Source organism: Branchiostoma belcheri, unplaced genomic scaffold (genome assembly GCF_001625305.1).
Source record: "Branchiostoma belcheri isolate BF01 breed outbred unplaced genomic scaffold, Haploidv18h27 scaffold86, whole genome shotgun sequence".
Classification (NCBI taxonomy): Eukaryota; Metazoa; Chordata; class Leptocardii; order Amphioxiformes; family Branchiostomatidae; genus Branchiostoma; species Branchiostoma belcheri.
This window is the reverse complement of record NW_017804531.1, coordinates 1,369,838-1,391,251: the sequence shown is the minus strand read 5'-3', so window position 1 is coordinate 1,391,251 and position 21,414 is coordinate 1,369,838. Positions and strand designations below refer to the sequence as shown.

Below are 21,414 nucleotides of genomic sequence, written 5' to 3'. Positions count from 1 at the left end.
TCGAAAGACGGGTGGCGTGTAATCACTATTTTATATTATTACGTCTATGTATCGTTGGCGGCTTAACAGAGAACTGGGATTCAAATGTGGGAAAACAGAAAAAAAAAGATTTCCTAAAGTAGTACCATAATAAGATGCCAAAATGAATGGAACGAGGCTAGAAATTCCTAGCCCGAAAAGCTGCTACCATCAAAAAGATACGGTGGGTCAGACGTGAATTATTCGTCCGAACGAGAAAATTGAAAGAAAAACATTAAAAAAAAAGATTTCTTAAAATAGTGCCAGATGCCAAAACGAAAAGAAAGACTGCCAATTCCTGGCCCGAAGCTGCTCCAATCAGGAAAGATTCGCTGGGTCAGAAGTTAATTACTCGCACGAAAAGAGGAAAGTGGTCGTTTCTGTACATGTAGCGAACCGGTCTTACCAGTTCCCGCGGCAGCGCGCTACACGACGAACACGCATTTTCAGGTGGGGACAGCACGGGCCCCAAGATGTGGGCTACAGGACGACTGCTGATTCTCGCTGCTGTAGTCTTGGTCATCACTGCCGCACCCGGTGAGTTACACTTGTCTTTACACTACACAAGTTTATAATCGTTTCAGTTTATTTGTTTTACCAGTAATTATAGCTCAGGCCATTTGGCCTGCTTTTCAGGTAATCCTGGATACACATAAAAATACATACAACAAATACTCAGTAAATAAAGAATTAGTAAAATGCAACATACTCAACATCAACTAGTACTAAATCAAGTTGAGTACGTTACGTACGAACTGTTCTTTCAAAGATGGGATAACATCATCATCCATAAACAGATGGGTTGTAAGATCTAGAATAATAGGGTAGATAACTCCGTATACTACCAATCGCATAGAAATAGTGTTTCAAGATTTCCACACTCGTGTTTTGTCTTCTGTTTGTTGTAGTTGTCAGATAGGTATAGCGTTTGTAACCTGCTTGTTTGATCTTTCTCCTGCTTGTTGTTACACAATTAACAAGTGTGAAAAACAAGACACCCTGGCAATTGTCTGTTGGGTGTTAATAGTCGGTAGGTATTTAAGGAGAAACCTGTACATTGTTTATATACATGCCTGAGAATCAGTACCTGTATCTAAGGCCTTCTTAATATCTTTTGGGACATTCTGTTGATGCTAAAAGAAAGACTCATAGGAGGGTGTTTCTGGTCTGATTGTTTGAAAATCATCTCACGCCTCGAACATTGTTTGAAAGGAGAAGCCCTGAGGCAGGTCTATCTATCTTTACTTAAGTTTCTTTAAAATTGTCCAGTGTCTTAAGCAACTGCCCTATCATTAGAATTATTTTGAACTTTTTGTAGATTGCATGTGATATTGATAATGGTTCAGTCTGCAGTTATACTATTTCGGGACGTTTTTTTCCATCCTGGTACCATATGTGCCTGACTAAACTGATTAAATTTATTTCTAAATGATGTCCTCAAGCAAACTCAATTATACGGGGAGGGGCTCAGATTGTAGACAACACAACGGCACTTAGTCTTATCTAAGTCTTCTTGAAGGTTTAAACTACGCGATTATCATTCTTTGGACGTCTGAGGTTGATGTCAATAGCCTTGATCTAAAATGATTATAAGAGGAAAACGTAAAACGATCTGTATAACTATATACTATAAAGTAGCTTTAACACCATCACGTTTTGTAGATATCATGCAGTGACGGTTGAAATTGCGAGGTGGCGTTTTGACTTGCCATAACCATTTTCGTACTGCAGATGGCAAAGACACTCAAGTTTTTCAAGTACTTAGTCTTTCTTGGTCTTTTTTGATGGCTGCTTTTGGTACGGCTGTAGAAACATATCATATCCAGATCAGTGCGTGCAACAACTCTACATTATGTACTGTTCCGGTGATATGCGCATGCAGAAATGTTTCTCCTATGTGCACGACAACAATGGAGTGGTTTCATTAAGGTACCTATTGTCAGGATTTAAGTGACGCCTTTGAGTGATACTATAGTTACATGTAACATCTGTGCCCATAATATCACCAGGTTCCATAATATCGCCACCTTGAGAAACAGTGTACTTAAAGATATTTTTACAGTGTGCTTAAAGATATTTTTACTGCAACATACTTTTGGTATGCACTCCTTCACACATCAAATGTACATACCTAGGGTATGTTGCAGTAAAATATATTTTTCAAGGTGGCGATATTATGGACCCTGGTGATATTATGGACACAGATGTTACGTCTATCTGCAATGGCAACGACAGTTGGGGGAAGCTCACTTGTAACTATGTTATGCTTTCCAAACGTAGAAAACAAAGAACAAAGCCTCCATTTAGACGACCAGAGTGACTAATGTGCGCCATAGGCACTACGGAATTTGTCTGCATTTTGCTCTAAGCTATACTTTTACTATCTTACACCTGTGTGCATGTAATGGTTGGATCTCGTCTAAACTGCATTTAGACGAGTGCTTTCTTTAGTTCTCATGAAAAGTACGGTCTTAGATCGCGTGTTTCAAGATCTGTTTAAAAGCTAGGGCCAAACAGGTGACCACCTGTGTCAGTTCATGAGACAATAGGGTCAAGAGGTCAACAAAGGAGGTGACAGGCTTTATCAGATGTCCTTTGTGTCGGGGAAAGTTCTGCGGTGACTGACCCTAATTCTGCTGCTCAGCGATTGGTCAGAGAGTTAACACCAAATCCCCGGATGTTGACTGTAGAAATATCCAATTTGTCTTGAAATGTACACTTAGTGTATCCTAAATTTTATAATGTTATTCTGGGACAAATCTGACAAAAGCTAGCTTCATGATGAAGCTCTCACAATGGTAAAGTTTCGATCAAAGAAATTTTGAAAGTCAGACTATATAAATGTGCACCTGTACAAAAATGTCAATTTCAGTAGCCTATACCAGGCTTCAGAGGTGGCTGGAAAGGGTAGAAATTGTCCAAATAGAGAGACAACATGTCAGGGGAGTTAGGAGTACAGATTCAGAGCGGCAAAGTGTAACACCACTCAAACGAAGATAGTTTCAGTTGCTGAACATCAGAAAATTATTTGTTGAGAAAACAAGTTGCGGAATGTGCCTCAGGCCTCACCACGGGAGATACAGTGTTTCCACTAATTAATTTTCTCCCTTTTGAAGTTTTTTTTATCTTATCATTTTTTTCATAGATTTTCTCCTTATTGGCGTGTTTTTAAAAGTTATGTGATATCCAAGCGAAGATAGATCCATTCTCTGAATATTAGAAAGTTATACTTTGAAAAAAAAATAAGTTGCGGAATGTGCCTCTGGCGTCAACACAAGAGACGCTGTGCTTCCACTCTAATTATTTTTTTCACATTTAATCTTTTTTTCTTTGCTTGTTATTGTTCTCTCATTCTATAGACTTTCTCTGTATTCTTAATCTGAGTGTTTTGCACAGTTGAATGCGTAACAGCACACATCTTAGTATATCCTTTACTGACCAATGCCTTAGGGTTAGAAAGATTACTGGAGCGCAAGGAAGGAAAAAGGGGGCGTAACAAAATGTTGATGTAGGCAACACAGCTAAAACCAGGGTCAATGATCTTTAGTTTCAGACACTGGGTTAGAATTAACGAACGTCTCGAAAATAAGGTTGGTTACAACTTACAAGGTATGATGCAAATCACTGTCAACATGTACGCATCAGGGTTCTAAATTCTACTTCCTGGCAGGACTCGATGCTGTGCTTAGTCCCATGCATGTTCTAACTGGACTTGAATAAAAATAAGTACATAGCTAGGGACGTCCTCCCGGATTGGGGTGTAAAACCAGAGGTCCTATGTTTGAGGAGAGCCACACAAATAGCATGTTAAAGAACCTACCGTACGCATCGAAAGAGCAGGAGTGACCTTCAGACTTTGTTACGTGGCGACCATGCAATGAGTAAAAAAGCAGGGGCCAGCCTCAGTGTGAGTGGTTCAAACCTTACAGACAGGTCTCCTGGTTGACAATGATGGTAATCACGTTATGTCAATTCTTCCACAAATGCGGAAAATCTAAAAGACAAAAACCTAGAATGACCACCATTAATCTCCACAGTACCAAACGAGGACAGTAACGTTGACGCTGAGGTGTTGGAGGGATACCTGCAGCGGGTGGTGGAACTCCGGAAGCGCGTAGAAGAGCTGCAGGATGAGGAACCCGCCAAACGGGGGTACGATGGCGAGACACCTGAGCTAGAACTACGCCAACTAGGTAAATACTATAGCTAACGTTTAGTAGGTATCTCATGTAACTAAATATGCATGAAGTTAGGCCATAGGTCCCAGAAAAGTCCCATCTCACCCCCTCTCTCTTCCTCTCTTTCTCTCTCTCTCTCTCTCTCTCTCTCTCTCTCTCTGTTGTATAGGGGGAATTTTAAATATACTATCAGTTAGAAATCCATAACAAATTTGTCATTACTGTTGACGCTATCTTATTCTTTTTGTGGACTCTACTGACTCTTGTTTATCATTTAACTTCTGTTGTTGTTTTAATTTGAATGCACAAAGCCCTGCTTCCCTTTGTTCCTTTACATGTACCTGACTGTAATAAGGCTGTGTGTCAAAATAAAAAGGAATTCAGTAAAACTGTAAACATTTAACAGACGTATGAGATCAATAATCTCTTGTTTTTCCTGCCCCAGGCGGGGGTAACTGTGCCCCCAGCCCCTGTCTACAGGGCGGCAGGTGTCAGGACCTGGGCTACACCTACAGGTGCCTCTGTCCTAGGGGCTGCACGGGACGGCGGTGTCAACTCGGCAGTGAGTTTATCAGCAAAGCACTATTTGTTTTACCTGATAGACTATGAAATGTTACACAAGTTCGACAGTTATCTACTTTCAAATTGTATGAGAATGACATCTAAATATTAACTTAATGTATTTGTACAATTCATGGGCCTGAGACGAAGAATAAATAGGTACAAGTGGAGCCAATCAATCAATCAATAAATAAATTATTCAATTTCTCGCTGGATCAGAATCGTATACAGTTTTAATTTACAAACTTTGTCACTGCCAGTCAACTTACTACCAGTCAAATCCTTGCTGTACGCCTGCACTTCAGCTTCAAGCGATGTGACAATGTAAGGAAACAATTACTGTAATATTTGCAGATTATATACACACTGTATTCACATTATGAAAAGATGAAAATTATAAGTTTGTGAAATTTATTTTCTAGAGCCCGAGCCACGCGGTGTGTATATCTCCATCGGTGGCGGAAAGGACGGCGGTGGATCTTCAAGTATGTCTCCGTGGTTTCAATTTTTCTTTTTTCAAAGAATATTTGAATTTTTGTCCTCCTGACTTGAGATGATCTAGCAGAATTATGTGTTTCAGTCCATGGACTCAAGTTGAGTAATTTTTATTTCTTCTGAGTTAGCTGGCGGTAAACAGAAAATATAATTGGCTGTTGGAACTGGCAGAAGATCGTCAGCAGTGGAAAATATTTGCCAAATATGCTAATCTCCAAGCAGATCTTTCGGTTGGGTGGCAAAAGACCGTATCCATTGGCCATCCTGTATCCATTGGCCGTCCTGTATCCATTTGCAAACTTCGGTGGCTAATGGACACTCCTCTGGCCAATGGATACTGTCTTGCCACCGAAAGATCTGCTTGGAGATTAAAATATGCTGCCCCAATGGCTGACTAAGTTACGGGAGAGATGACAATGACTCCTTGTAAACGATATACACGAATACATCTTAGAACAGTTGAGAAAACACTAACTGCATCTTATCTATTGCAGACTCGGGAAAAGGAGCCATCAACGTCATTAACAACCAGATCTCCGTGTATGGTGGTGATACCAAGCCCTGCTGCTCCAAACCTCCATGTGGTGAGTAAGCCTTGTGTTATTTTCTATTCTAGTAGATACTCTGGAACCCAAAATTAAGTGGTAGATTCACGTAATCAGGTAGTAGCATATTTCTCTTAGCACATATTGCAAAAGCTACCTTACAGAATCATAGTTAATGTAGTATGTCTTTTAATGTATCTGACAGAATCTTTTATGCGATGAAGATGTCAAGCCTAATGTAGAAATATAACTCTACCGAAGCCCTTGTCGAAGCCGATGGCCAAAGCTCCAAACTGCCTGAGAAAACACAGGCTAGGCAGCATACCTGGAATATGGCAACATCTCGCAATAATTACATGTATGTCAACCCTTGTAGAAGCATAACTGCTCTAATGACGCCTTTGCTCATGGTGTCCCAAGCTGCAAATTGCGTGACAAACACAAGCAAGTCTGTACTTATTAGTACGTGAGTAAAGACTGTATGTTTCTGCCTGCACAGCATGCCAGGCTAGCCGACCAGCTCCTGTACCCGTCCCTGTGCCCGCCCCTGAACCGGTTCCAGTGGAGGTGCCGGTTGAGGTTCCTCCGGCCCCAGCAGAGCCAGGTAAGTCAACTTATTTTCTAACAGCCATCATGATCATCTTGAATTTATGATTTACAGGATTTGTAAAGCACATAATGGCCTGTCACAACCCGCACAACAATACATAGGAATATACTGCACACTCTTGTATTACTAATACTATTAGGTATATCTTATGGTATACATATATGAACAATTCCAACAGTTCTAAAATCCTCACTCAGAGAAAATTACTCTTTTTTCCAGTTGTGGTTGCAACAGAAGTACCGAAACCAGTGGTTGTCACTACACCCGTCCCAAAGGTAGAGACACCTGCGCCAGTCGTTGTAACTACAGCCGCCCCGAAGGTTGAAACTCCTGCACCTGTGGTTGTGACAACAGCCGTTCCGAAGGTAGAGACACCTGCACCTGTGGTTGTGACAACCGAAAAGCCAGTCGTTGTAACTACACCGGTCCCGAAGGTTGAAACTCCTGCACCTGTGGTTGTGACAACAGCCGCCCCAAAGGTAGAAACACCTGCACCTGTAGTTGTGACAACCGAAAAGCCAGTTGTTGTAACTACACCGGTCCCGAAAGTGGAGACACCTGCGCCTGTAGTTGTGACAACGGCCGAGCCGATCATAGTTACAACAAAGCTTCCACCGACTCAAAAACCGGAAACTCCAGCTCCGGAACCGGAGCCGGAAGCTCCACCAGCGGTCGAAAAAGTGGAAGCAGAATCTCAACAAAGTAAGACATCGACAAAAATAAATATTCTATTTTGACACACAATGAAGCTAGAATTCACTTTGAATATGATATAGATTTACCAAATCCTACTCTTTTGCTGTGCCTCTGAGGAAGCATAATTAAGTTTCGACTTTAATTAGCCCGAACACCACTTGATCAGGATTCTATGGAAAGGAATCATCCATGTCTTTGTTTTACTACATTTATCTTTTAATGAAAGATGAAGTTGTAAACCGTATGTCAACCTGGCGTTTATGAGCGTTGGATTTCTCAGTATTCGTTATTCAAGAGTTTGTTTTTTCCACCTTTTTGCAGGTTCCAGTTCAAGCCAGGTGGAGACACAACGTACGTAAAACATCTCTTAGTTTCCATTTTTGCATAACTTATGAAGTTGTTCAGTACGTTACAATGTGTCAACATGTCTGGGGATTTTGTAATTTGAGCCTAGTAATTTAGAAGTCTTAGAAGAGTAAGGGGACGCTTTGATTTGTATATCTTAACCGTTGCTGTGCATTCCCTATCCAGAGGTCCAGCTAGACTGCGCCAAATGGCAGACCTGGTACGGTGACATGAAGAAGAAACTTCCTGCTGCCCAGTTCCAGAGCATCATGAACTCTTGCAAACGTAACTCTAATACAACTTCCACAATTCATACCAACACTCTTAATGTTTGCCTTCAATGACCATTTGTATATGATCAGCATGTCATTTGACTTCTTTGCTTTAGTTCTAGCCACAATGTACTGATCAAAACGTTTGTTTTAATTCCAGCCAATACTTGTCGAGACGCTGCCTTCAAGGAGACCTACCCAGACATGTTTACGGCCGTGGGTTGTGCGGCTTACTTACTGTGTAAGTAGAAAAGTACAACACGTATTGACATTGTAGTTTAACTTTACTAAATCACCTTTATCAATTCGAATTACGAAACAATCATCAATGATACCTACACGTAAAGTTAGGTGTATTTATCAAATGCTTCTCTCAACTAAAGTTTTCTGTTTTACAGCTATAAAAAGTCAGGTACAGTCACAGACACAGCGTACGTACCCATTCGTCTTTGGTGATTAATCATTAAATTAAAAAAGAAGGGCAACTTCATACAGTAGCTGAAAGTTCACAACTTGCCTATAGTTACAAATTGTCTACCTTAAGTATCACGTTTCTAAATTTCAAGATTAAGATGAAGATTTTGTTTCAAATTAAGTGTTTCTCTTCATCGTTGTTGTATATTTCATACGCAGAGGTCCAGCTGGACTGCGCCAAATGGCAGACCTGGTACGGAGACATGAAGAAGAAACTTCCTGCTGCCCAGTTCCAGAGCATCATGAACTCTTGCAAACGTAATTTAAATACAACTTCCACAATACATATGAACATTCTTAATACGGTTTACAGATTTACTAGTGTTTTCGTTTTACTAATGTTGCCTTTAATGTCATTTGACTTTAGTTCTAGTCACAATGTACTGACAAGAAAGTTTTATTTCAAGCCAATACTTGTCGAGACGCTGCCTTCAAGGAGACCTACCCAGACATGTTTAAGGCTGTGGGTTGTGCAGCTTACTTACTGTGTAAGTAGAAAAGTACAAAACGTATTGACATTGTAGTTTAACTTTATCAAATCGCCTTTATCAATTCGAATTACAAAACAATCATCAATGATACCTACACGTCAAGTAAGGTGTATTTGACAAACGTTTGTCTCAACTAAACTTCTCTATTTTACAGCTATAAAAAGTCAGGTGCAGTCTCAGACACAGCGTAAGTTACCATGGTTCTTCTTTGGTGATTAATCATTAAATAAAAAAGGGCAACTTTATACAGTAGCTGAAAGTTCACAATTTGCCTAGAGTTTCAAAGTACCTACCTTAAGTGTCAAAATTTAAACTATCACGATTAAGATGAAGATTTTGTTTCAAATAAAGCATTTTTCTTCATTGTTCATTTCATACCCAGAGGTCCAGCTAGACTGCGCCAAATGGCAGACTTGGTACGCAGACATGAAGAAGAAACTTCCTGCTGCCCAGTTCCAGAGCATCATGAACTCTTGCAAACGTAACTTTTATACAACTGCCACTATACTTACCAACACTCTTAATGTTACATTCAATGACCATTTGTAGAGGAACAGCATTTTATTTCTACTTCTTTGCTATAAATTAGTTTTAGTCACAATGTACAGACAAAAAACGCCAAAAAGCAGTTACTCAAGCAACTGGATATGATTTTGAAAACGTCAGACGTTTCAGCTAGTATCCACTAGCTTTCGTCAGTGACTGAGAGACCAGAGGGGAAAACAGGTTTATAAGCACAACCTATTGATTGATATGCAAATAAAGTGAAGACAAATTTTTGGAAGTCGAAAAAGGAACAAAAGTCAGACAAGTCAAGACAAGATGATGCAAATTAGTCTGAAATCTCCTGTTATACAGAACAGGAGCTTAAGTGTTGTCTGTTCTGGGCGCTGGGAGTGCCAAATACCAAGTGCCGGAAAGATCGACCCGTTGTCCCACTTCCCTGTTGAGGGTGGGGTTGTACATTCTTTCATATATTGCCTCTTTAACACCCCGTTCCGACCAGCGTGTTTCGCGGTCTGAGATATCCGTGGACTCGAGTTTGAAAGAGTGACCCTGGTTCCCCTCTGGTCTCTCAGTCACTGACGAAAGCTAGTGGATACTAGCTGAAACGTCTGACGTTTTCAAAATCATATCCAGTTGCTTGAGTAACTGCTTTTTGGCGTATCGTATTACCTGGATGTCTAACCTTCATCGACGTACAGACAAAAAAGTTTGTTTTATTTTTAGCCAATACTTGTCGAGACGCTGCCTTCAAGGAGACCTACCCAGATATGTTTACAGCCGTGGGTTGTGCAGCTTACTTACTGTGTAAGTAGAAAAGTACAACACGTATTGACATTGTAGTTTAACTTTACTAAATCGCCTTTATCAATTCGAATTACGAAACAATCATCAATAATACCAACACGTTAAGTTAGGTGAATTTGACAAACGCTTGTCTTAACTAAATTTTTCTATTTTACAGCTATAAAAAGTCAGGTGCAGTCACAGACACAGCGTAAGTAACCATTCTTTTTTGGTGATTAATCATTAAATGAAAAAAGGGCAACTTCATACAGTAGCTGAAAGTTCACAATTTGCCTAGAGTTTCAAAGTGCCTGCCTTAAGTGTCAAAATTTAAACTATCAAGATTAAGATGAAGATTTTGTTTCAAACGAAGCATTTTTCTTCATTGTATATTCCATACCCAGAGGTCCAGCTAGACTGCGCCAAATGGCAGACCTGGTACGCAGACATGAAGAAGAAACTTCCTGCTGCCCAGTTCCAGAGCATCATGAACTCATGCAAACGTAACTTTAATACAGCTTCCACTATACATAAAATTCTTCAATGGCCATTTGTAGATTAACAGCATTTCGTTTGACTTATTTGCTTTAGTTTTAGTCACAATGTACTGACAAAAACGTTTGTTTTAATTCCAGCCAATACTTGTCGAGACGCTGCCTTCAAGGAGACCTACCCAGACATGTTTAAGGCTGTCGATTGTGCAGCTTACTTACTGTGTAAGTAGAAAAGTACAAACGTATTGACATTGTAGTTTAACTCTACTAAATCCCCTTTATCAATTCGAATTACGAAACAATCATCAACGATACCTACGTTAAGTTAAGTATATTTGACACACAATTGTCTGAACTAAAGTTTTCTATTTTACAGCTATAAAAAGTCAGGTGCAGTCACAGACACAGCGTAAGTTACCATTCTTCTTTGGTGATTAATCATTAAATTAAAAAGAAGGGCAACTTCATCCAGTAGCTGAAAGTTCACAATTTGCCTATAGTGTCTACCTTAAGTGTCAATATTTAAACCATCAAGATTAAAATGAAGATTTTGTTTCAAATGAAGCATTTTTCTTCATTGTTCATTCCATACGCAGAGGTCCAGCTAGACTGCGCCAAATGGCAGACCTGGTACTCAGATATGAAGAAGAAACTTCCTGCTGCCCAGTTCCAGAGCATCATGAACTCTTGCAAACGTAACTCTAATACAACTTCCACAATTCATACCAACATTCTTAATACAGATCACAGTTTTACCAATGTTTTCTTTTTAATAATGTTACATTTAATTTAATTTGACTTCTTCGCTTTAGTTTTAGTCAGAAGGTCTTTACAAAAACGTTTGTTTTAATTCTAGCCAATACTTGTCGAGACGCTGCCTTCAAGGAGACCTACCCAGACATGTTTAAGGCTGTCGATTGTGCAGCTTACTTACTGTGTAAGTAGAAATGTACAAACGTATTGACATTTCAGTTTAATTTAAATGGTATTTGTCAATTTAAATTACGAAGCAATCATCAATGATACCTATATGTAAAGTATGGTGTATTTGACAAACACTTGTTGCAACGAAAGTTTTCTATTTTACAGCTATAAAAAGTCAGGTGCAGTCTCAGACACAGCGTAAGTTACCATATGATAATTCTTTTTTTGGTGATTACTCATTAAATTAAAAAAGGGCAACTTAATACAGTAGCTGGAAGTTTACAATCTGCCTCTAGGTTCAAATTGTCTACCTTAAGTGTCACGGTTAAAAATTTTAAGATAGAGATAACAATTTTGTTGAAGATGAGGCTTTCATCTTTGTTGTACATTCCATACGCAGAGGTCCAGCTAGACTGCGCCAAATGGCAGACCTGGTACGCAGACATGAAGAAGAAACTTCCTGCAGCCCAGTTCCAGAGCATCATGACCTCTTGCAAACGTAACCTTAATACAACTTCCACTATACGTAAAATTCTTAATGTTGCCTTCAATGGACATTTGTAGATGGACAGCATTTCGTTTGACTTCTTTGCTTTAGCTGTAGTCACAATGTACTGACAAAAACGTTTGTTTTATAACTTTTATTTGAAGCCAATACTTGTCGAGACGCTGCCTTCAAGGAGACCTACCCAGACATGTTTAAGGCTGTCGATTGTGCAGCGTACTTACTGTGTAAGTAGAGAAGTACAAACGTATTGACATTGTAGTTTGTTAAATGGCCTTTGGTAATTCAAATTTTGAGGTGATTATCAACCATCAACAACAATACCTAAAGCTAAAGCTATGCATATATATGAAAAATGTGTCCTGACTCAAGTTTTCTATTCTACAGCTATACAAAGCCAAGTACAGTCGCAGACTCAGCGTAAGTTACCTTAATTCTTCTTTGGTGATTATTATCACATAATATTGTCAGATAAAAGAAAGGAGAACTTCAGCTCCTGTAGTTAAGGGTTAAGAACGTGTCTATCTTAGGTTTCAGAGCACCTACCTTAAGTGTCACGATCCATGTTGTCAAGATTAAGATCAAGATTTTGTTTCAAATGAAGTGTTTCTCTTCATCGTTGTTGTATATTCCATACGCAGAGGTCCAGCTGGACTGTGCCAAATGGCAGACCTGGTACGCAGACATGAAGAAAAAACTTCCTGCTGCCCAGTTCCAGAGCATCATGAACTCATGCAAACGTAACTTTAATACAACTTCCACTATACATACCAACACTCTTAATGTTGCCTTCAATGGCCATTTATAGAGGAACAGCATTTCATTTGACTTCTTTGCTAATTAGTTTTAGTCACAATATACTGACAAAAACGTTTGTTTTAATTCCAGCCAATACTTGTCGAGACGCTGCCTTCAAGGAGACCTACCCAGACATGTTTAAGGCTGTCGATTGTGCAGCTTACTTACTGTGTAAGTAGAAAAGTACAAAACGTATTGACATTGTAGTTTAACTTTATCAAATCGCCCTTATCAATTCGAAATACGAAACAATAATCGATGATACCTACACGTTAAGTTAGGTGTATTTGACAAACGCTTGTCTTAACTAACGTTGTCTATTTTACAGCTATAAAAAGTCAAGTGCAGTCACAGACCCAGCGTATGTAACCATTCTTCTTTAAATCATTAAATTAGTAAAGGGCGACTTCATACAGTGACTGAAAGTTCACAACTTGCCTAGAGTTTCAAAGTACCTACCTTAAGTGTCAACATTTAAACTATCTCGACTAAGATGAAGATTTTGTTTCAGATGAAGCGTTCATTATTGTTGTGCATTTCCTACCCAGAGGTCCAGCTAGACTGCGCCAAATGGCAGACCTGGTACGCAGACATGAAGAAGAAACTTCCTGCTGCCCAGTTCCAGAGCATCATGAACTCATGCAAACGTAACTTTAATACAACTTCCACTATACATACCAACATTCTTAATGTTGCCTTCAATGGCCATTCGTAGATGAACAGCATTTCATTTGACATTTTTGCTAATTAATTCTAGTCACAATGTACTGACAAAACCGTTTGTTTTGATTCCAGCCAATACTTGTCGAGACGCTGCCTTCAAGGAGACCTACCCAGACATGTTTAAGGCTGTCGATTGTGCAGCTTACTTACTGTGTAAGTAGAAAAGTACAAAAAGTACTGACATTGCAGGTTAACTTTATCAAATCGCCTTTATCAATTCTAATTACAAAACAATCACCAATGATACCTACACGTAAAGTTAGGTGTATTTGACAAACGCTTGTCTCAATTACGTTTTATATTTTACAGCTATAAAAAGTCAGGTGCAGTCACAGACACAGCGTAAGTAACCGTCCTTCTTTGGTGAATAATCATTAAATTAGTAAAGGGCAACTTCATACAGTAGCTGAAAGGTCACAATTTGCCTAGAGTTTCAAAGTGCCTATCTTAAGTGTCAAAATTTAAACTATCAAGATTAAGAAGAAGATTTTGTTCAATATGAAGCGTTCATTTTTGTTGTGCATTCCATACCCAGAGGTCCAGCTAGACTGCGCCAAATGGCAGACTTGGTACGCAGACATGAAGAAAAAACTTCCTGCTGCCCAGTTCCAGAGCATCATGAACTCATGCAAACGTAAGAGCTGTTTTACTGTTTATTTACTTCGCAGTTTTCCCACCTGTTTTTGGGGAACATTGTTCATACCATTGATATTTCCTAGATAGACATTTCCTTAAATGCTGCTTTGTGTTTATAGAGTTTCCAATGGTCTGGGCTAGTTAATTGACAAATCCTCTTGGTAAATACTATTACCAAAATCCTCACTATGCAAAATACACAGATGTGCAGTAAGTAAATAGATATCATCAGATTTTGGTATTTATGATCATTTCATCACAAACCATGTATAATTGTGTGATTCAAACGTATTGTTTTCAGCGAATACATGTCGCGACGCTGCCTTCAAGACGACCTACCCCGACATGTTTGGAACCCTCGGCTGTGCAGCTTACTTACTGTGTAAGTAGAAAAGTACAAAACATATTCAATTTGATATTGTAGTTTATCTTTGCCAAATCGCCTTTATCAAATCAAATTACGAAAATATCATCAATGATACCTACACGTGAAATTAGTTGTATTTGCCAAACGCTTGTCTCAACTAAAGTTTTCTGTTTTACAGCTATACAAAGTCAGGTGCAGTCTCAGACACAACGTAAGTAACAGTTCTTCTAAAAAAGGGCAACTTCATACAGTACCTTAAAGTTCACAATTTGCCTAGAGTTTTAAAGTACCTACCTTTAGTGTCAATATCTAAACTATCAGAATTAAGATGAAGATTTTATTTCAGATGAAGCGTTCATTTTTTGTTGTACATTCCATACTCAGAGGTCCAGCTAGACTGCGCCAAATGGCAGACCTGGTACGGAGACATGAAGAAGAAACTTCCTGCTGCCCAGTTCCAGAGCATCATGAACTCATGCAAACGTATGAGTTATTTTACTGTTGGTTTATTTCGCAATTTTCCCACCTGTTTTTACATGCTCTAGGGGAACAGTGTCATATCATTGACATTTACTAGATAGACATTTTCTTAAGCTGTGCGCAACATATGTCGCGCGGCACATACAGTACCATCTATATAGCACCCTGTATAGGTACGATTTGGGGGTATTTCTCGTGCAACGCATCACACCGCAGCGAAACGCAACGAATGCGGAAGTAACTACACCGCCGTAGGGCAAAAAAAAGTCAAGGGTCTGTAACCTGATTAAGACATGAAATTATTTGAAAATATTGTGTAAAAATTGTCAGCAGGACAAGGGTTAAATGCTGCTCCGTGTTTATAGAACAGAGATTCCAATGGTTTGGGTTGGTTAATTGGCAAATCTTCTTGGTAAATATATACTATTTTCAAAATCCTCACCATGTAAAATACACAAATGTACAGTAAGCAAATAGATATCATCAGATTTTGGTATTCATGATCATTTCATCACAAACAATGTATAATTATGTGATTCAAACTGTCTTTTTATTTACAGCGAATACATGTCGCGACGCTGCCTTCAAGACGACCTACCCAGACATGTTTGGAACCCTCGGCTGTGCGGCTTACTTACAATGTAAGTGAGAGATTATAGGTGTTTATAAATCATTTCACACTCACCAACAATTGTACGGATTGCATAGTATAATTTCAACAACATGTAAAAAACACACACACATGTTTTTCAGATCTGCAGTGTTGCAAAGTGATCATCAAACAAAACAAATAGCAATTTTTTTTTTACAAATGATCATTTCCACAGTGATTATATATATGAAACTTTATTGCATGTTCATTCCCCGGGGGGATAAATGCACGGATGTGCAAAGTACAATGTACTAGAGAGAAATTACAACAACAATAATAAAGAAAGGCTAACATCAGGTCTAAGGTATACAATGCTAAAAAAGAAATATATGTATATAAAGTGGTATCAATCTAAGCTCTAATGGCTTCTTCTCTCTTTTTGAAACATTTTGAAATATACTTACATACTTCATTGATGATGTCTATATTTGTACATGATATGATATATTTAAAAGTGTCTTCCTTTGATAATGTTTTACATTATAATAAAACTAAATAACGTTTAAAATTTGTGTTTGTTATTACAGCGATTTCTAGCCAGACTCAGACGTCGTCTTCATCGAAGAGTAAGTGTTATTAGATGTCTGTTTGCTGAATGTATGTTTCTACTTTTAAATTAAATTCGTAAGATCCTTGTGCATCCAATAATATTTTTGTCGAACAATGTCAAAAACGTCAGTATGACAGTGGTTAATTTTACCATGGGCACATTGTTGATCATCAGTCATTAGAGCTTTCCAAATTAATTTATTTACATGTTCTTAACCTCTGTTTTTTGTTTGTTTATTTGTTTATTTGTTTTGGTGTACTTATAAATTGTTTCACGTTCTAGCTCTTGACTGCGGAGCCTGGAAGACGTGGATCCAGTCCATGAGAAAACATCCACAGTTCGGCCAGATTATGAACGCGTGCAGACGTAAGGCACTAATTGTTTTAAATTATTTTTTGAGACATTAAACTTCCTGGCTTATTCATATTATACACGTATATATATGAATTAGAAATATATCGTATAAAATTATAGTGTGGATAGTTAAGTGGCAAGCGAGATACATTGGGGATTCTTAAATATGAACCGTGTTTTATCAATGTACGTAGGGCTGGGTTCTAAGTTGTTCTTTCGTTCCACAGCACAAATATGTAAGGCCGCGGCCTTCAAGACAGGGAAGCCCAAGCTATTCGAGACTTACTGCAAAGGTATTTTATCATTGCCTCTAACTTGAACTAATGTATGATATGGTGATGATATACTGTTACCATGTATGAGGGTCTAGCAAGAGGGTAATGTCCTAAAACATAGCTTCCTTAATGAAGAATGTCTCTACGTTGGTACGCTTTTTTGCCTCATGTACTGTTGACATCGCTTTTTCTCCAGGTTTGAAGACAATTAGGCATATATCTAATATGCCGTGGCCAACATTCATAGCATACTGAAATGATAGGGTACAAGCTTATGTTTTAAGTATAGCTGAAAGGTTTACCTAACGGTTTCTGCTATGCGGATGCTAGACCACAGAAAAATAACAATTTCTACCCTTCTTGTTCCAGGATTCGCCAGCAAGACGCAAACTACGTCTAAGACTACGTCTAAGAGTTCATCTCAAAGTAAGCGGCCATAATTCTAGTTGCATCCTTTTTACAATTTCAGTTGCCGTATAGTGGTGTAGTCACTTTTATCAGTGGCATCAGGGCTCTGGGAGTGTTGATGTAAATGATAAATGATATGAATCTTTATTGCATGTTCTTGTCCAGATGGGCTAAATGTACAAATGTGATCAAGTGTGGTCGATAGAATAACAACATGAGTATTGTCTGACAACCAGCCCTGCATGTACCTGTGGCCATCCCATTGAAAGTATCCAGCATTATTTTTTGTACTGCCCTAAATATACACAATATCGTGCCTCCCTTTTTAGCAATTTAGCTAAGTTGGTAGGATTTCACATTAACCTCAATGATCTCTCTGATGATGTTTTAGTTCATTTATTCCTTAGAGGTTCTGTATCACTATCATATCCAAATAACTTAAAATTTTTACTTTATGTTCAATCATTACCTCCATGAAAAATGGAGGTATTGTTTTTGGCGGCGTCTGTCTGTGTGTCTGTGTGTGTGTCTGTGTGTCTGTGTGTCTGTGTGTCTGTGTGTCTGTGTGTGTTTCCGCAACTTTGTAGTCAGCATAACTTCATGACGCCTTTATGGATTGTGATGATATTTGGTATGATGATAAGTCTTAGGAAGACAAAGGTCAAGGTCAAATATGGGCCTCCTGGTGGATGACCTTGGTACTGCAGCAGAACTTCCGGTTTTTCTATCTTTGGTCCTGAACATGCTATGGTCTTGAATTTTTGGTGACAGATAGCTTTTCCTGTCAGGAATAAGTGGTGTGGGTTTGGTCCCCCTAGCAGCTTGTTCAGGAACTGCAGGGAACTTTCGGGCGAAATCTTTGAAAGCCAATAAGTCCAGATAGGAACAGCGTATTTTCATCATTTTTGGTGTGTAGGTATCTGACAGAGAGATGTACATAATTAACTGCAAATTATGCAAATGAGGACTTTATTTGCATAATTAATGAGGAAATTCTATAATTACAGTGTTTTACATTATAGAACCTTCATACATGTAATGTATGTAATCTATGGCAGATGAAACATTAACAGATACTAATTATGCAAATGATGACCTAATTTGCATAATTAATGCAAAAAATCAATGATTTCTCAATGGTGAATGATGGGAATGTCATACTTGGGACATCTTTAAGTTAATCAAAAGTTAACATCACGACGCATATATTATGTTAATGCAGAGGTCATTTGCGTAATTAAAGAAGAAATTTACATTTACATATCAAGCTCATATTTCATGGAGGTATGAGATCTCAGAACTCTTGTTTATAAAGGAAACTAAAAGATTTGAGTAATTCTTTCCTACCAATTTTGTAAGTTTTGCCTGGAGTACTTTACACATTGTAACCTTATTTATTCTATTCTGTTATTATTAAGCTTTGCATGTCTGTTTTTGCATTTGCTTTTGTATTTTTGTAATGTTAGATGGCGACATGAACATAAGCTTCGGCTTGAGTGTGTCGTCATCCTGTCCACTTTGCTGCTAAATGTTTTAATAAAGAAAAAACATGAGTATTGCATACTGGGACGCTATATTCTAATGCTAAGTGCTAGGAATCTATATATTACAACTACAATACTATATACTACCTATCATCTACTGTTAACATCATGCGATTAATGTTGTTTTCAGCCCTGGATTGCGGTGCCTGGGCGAGTTGGATCGGTCAATTGACGAAACACCCTCAGTTTGACACGATCATGAAGACATGTTCACGTAAGAAACCTTAAGTTTATGATTATAGACAAGTGAAGTGAAGCAAAGTCAATTCATTGCACAACAATTACATTGGTTACAATGTATGGCAAATAACAGTTAATAACTATAAACTATTTCTACTAGCTTATATATATATATATATGTGTGTGTGTGTGTGTGTGTGTGTGTGTGTGTGTGTGTGTGTGTGTGCTAGTAGAAGTACCCTAGGAGATAACCTAGAATCTTAAGTTACGTTGTGTCTAAAAGGTGAATTGAGATAGATGATAGTATAACAGACTGATTGATATAATATCTAGAAGTAATTTGCTCTTTGTGTACTGCATACTGCATCAAAATAGTGCCATGATTAGATGATTTGGGGACCAAAATTCTGTTGTTTTTTCAGCGGTAACATGCAAGGATCCGGCTTTCGAGGCGAATGAGCTTCACTCAAAGTATTGCACGAGTAAGTACAAAGTCTATACTAATGTTTATGCATGACTTGTTTTTCTTATATAATATGATTTATAGCGTTGGAGTTAGAATTAATGTCGTTATCTTGCGTTGATTTTAACAGTTGTCCCTTGTGATTGTTTGCCTAATGCTACGTTACCTATTTAGTAAGTATCACTGAGTGGAGCTTTTTAACAATGCAATGTAAATCATACATCATTTCAGCGGATAATGGCTGCTAATGTATGTTTTGTACGATGTGTAGTTTGTATCGAAATAAACCATTCATATATATATAGTCTTTCCTGTTTCCATATTTCGTGTTCTGGACATGCTAGGGTCATAAGGTCTGGGTAGCAGATAGCTCTTACTGCCTTATTCCAATATTTTTAATTTCTTTAAGTCTCTTATGTGTTGGTACCATTTCATTCTCATTTGATTTATTTTACTGGAGACCAATAGGCTTCTTCTATATTCTTCTAGATATTTGATGACAACGAAGACTTATTTAGTCAAAAGCAGATTATGTTATGCGATCCAGAAAGTGTAGCCTGGTGCCAAATGCCAAATGAATCTTGATCAAAGCTCTGAAAATGCCAGCTTTGTTTATGAAATGAACCATTTGCTCTCTGTTTGCTCTCTGACAGGCAAGCGTTCTGAGGTAGAAGAAGAAGAAGAGGTGGAGAACATGACCTTTGACCTGGATTCCCTGACCAATGAGAGAGAGTTGACAGAGGCAGACGTGGCGGAGGAGAAGATGAGCCGTGTCAGGGAGCTGCTCCGTCTGCTCAAGTCTTCACTCGACTGAGCAGAAAACTTAAGAGTTCCACGATCTCATACCTTACGCCGAATGATGTTAACATTTCATCAAATGCCCCTGCAGTTCAAACTCCTGTCAATTCATCCCCAGCCCAAGAGCTATCTACCATGTAAATTTCGTAATTCTAGCATGTCTAGATCACGAGATATTAAAACCGGAAGTTTTGCTGCAGTAAGCCGCTAAGGGGTTTCATCAGCACCTACCCACCTACCAAATAACGCCCCTGAAAACATAACCTTCTTGGCGAAGGTAATTACATATAGTGATGATGAAGTGCCCTGTGGCCAGTTCTTAACCTCTCTGAAATTAGCCTGGTTACCAAAGCTATTTTTGCTGCCGCAAGTAGGGACAAGGGGCCTTAAAAAGTTGAAATAAATAAAAAAAAATAGGAGAGAACGAAAGAGACTCGGCAGTTTAATAGCTTTGGTCATCAAGTAGTACCTTCTTTATTGAGAACCGGTTCACAAGAACCGACGTTTCGATGACGTTTTGACGTCTATCATCATTATCAGAACAATTCTGACTGGTCTAACTACTGGTAACGTTTAGATATGTTGATTTGATTTTGCCATTAATTTTTTTTATGATGAAGATAGCAGACGGTCATCCAAACGTCGACTCTTGTTAAACAAGGTTTAGAATAAAGAACTTTGCTATTCAAATCATTCACCAACCGAATCATCTAAAGACTCATCCCCACACTCCCACACCCATCGCCCTGATGATATGATAAATATATATATATGTAAGTAAATGGTGCGGTCTATTTGGTACAGCCTTCTAGTAAAAGTAGCTTTTATATTCATTTATATTCAGGCTGTCAATCAGCAACTACTTCTAAGCTTGGAATATGGGTTACGAAATTTCAAAATTTGGTTGATTTTCCATTAACGTAATTTACAGTAAGTTTTACATTTAGGGTGAGTTTTATATTCAGGTATTGCAGTATTTCTGTCACAGGCAACTGCCACTGACGTATTACATTACAACAGATCTACATGGCACCAAACAAGATTTAGGAGAATCTCAAAACTGCTACGTTACCAATTCAATTGATTTTAACCAATAAATGATTCTAGGACGATCGACGTATTTAACCAAATAACTCTTTGTCTATTTGAGATAAGTAATCGATAATCACTATGGGGGGGTGGTTATGGATAAGTAACATTTTGTTGTGTTTGCGGTTGAAAATAAAGGTTAGAAAAATACATTATATGTTGTGTTTCTTTATGCTTCACCAATTACCTTCTGTCCACC

The 21,414-nt window shown here is 38.4% G+C and overlaps 1 protein-coding gene across 1 annotated transcript; it reads left to right on the top strand.

Annotated features, from left to right (window-relative positions):
• Positions 1-4,261: 4,261 nt before the first annotated feature.
• LOC109487129 lies at positions 4,262-20,144 on the top strand. Its single transcript, XM_019791098.1, has 41 exons — positions 4,262-4,289; positions 4,642-4,758; positions 5,180-5,242; positions 5,747-5,836; positions 6,297-6,401; positions 6,627-7,109; positions 7,425-7,454; positions 7,635-7,733; positions 7,881-7,961; positions 8,119-8,151; positions 8,354-8,452; positions 8,602-8,682; positions 8,840-8,872; positions 9,068-9,166; positions 9,916-9,996; positions 10,154-10,186; positions 10,380-10,478; positions 10,611-10,691; positions 10,846-10,878; positions 11,066-11,164; positions 11,326-11,406; positions 11,559-11,591; positions 11,794-11,892; positions 12,045-12,125; positions 12,286-12,318; positions 12,540-12,638; positions 13,245-13,343; positions 13,492-13,572; positions 13,729-13,761; positions 13,955-14,053; positions 14,357-14,437; positions 14,601-14,633; positions 14,807-14,905; positions 15,463-15,543; positions 16,082-16,120; positions 16,387-16,470; positions 16,686-16,751; positions 17,103-17,159; positions 18,816-18,899; positions 19,288-19,347; positions 19,982-20,144. Exons 1-41 carry the CDS (start codon positions 4,262-4,264, stop codon positions 20,140-20,142), a joined length of 3,450 nt encoding a protein of 1,149 aa, XP_019646657.1. The 3' UTR covers positions 20,143-20,144.
• The last annotated feature ends 1,270 nt before the right edge of the window (positions 20,145-21,414 follow it).

Excerpts from the sequence above, each read along its gene's own strand:
- LOC109487129 (XM_019791098.1), top strand. The coding sequence starts at position 4,262 with ATGAAGTTAGGCCATAGGTCCCAGAAAA. Across the intron at positions 13,344-13,491 it reads CATCATGAACTCATGCAAAC|CCAATACTTGTCGAGACGCT; the intron begins GTAACTTTAATA and ends TTTTGATTCCAG. Across the intron at positions 17,160-18,815 it reads GTCTAAGAGTTCATCTCAAA|CCCTGGATTGCGGTGCCTGG; the intron begins GTAAGCGGCCAT and ends TGTTGTTTTCAG.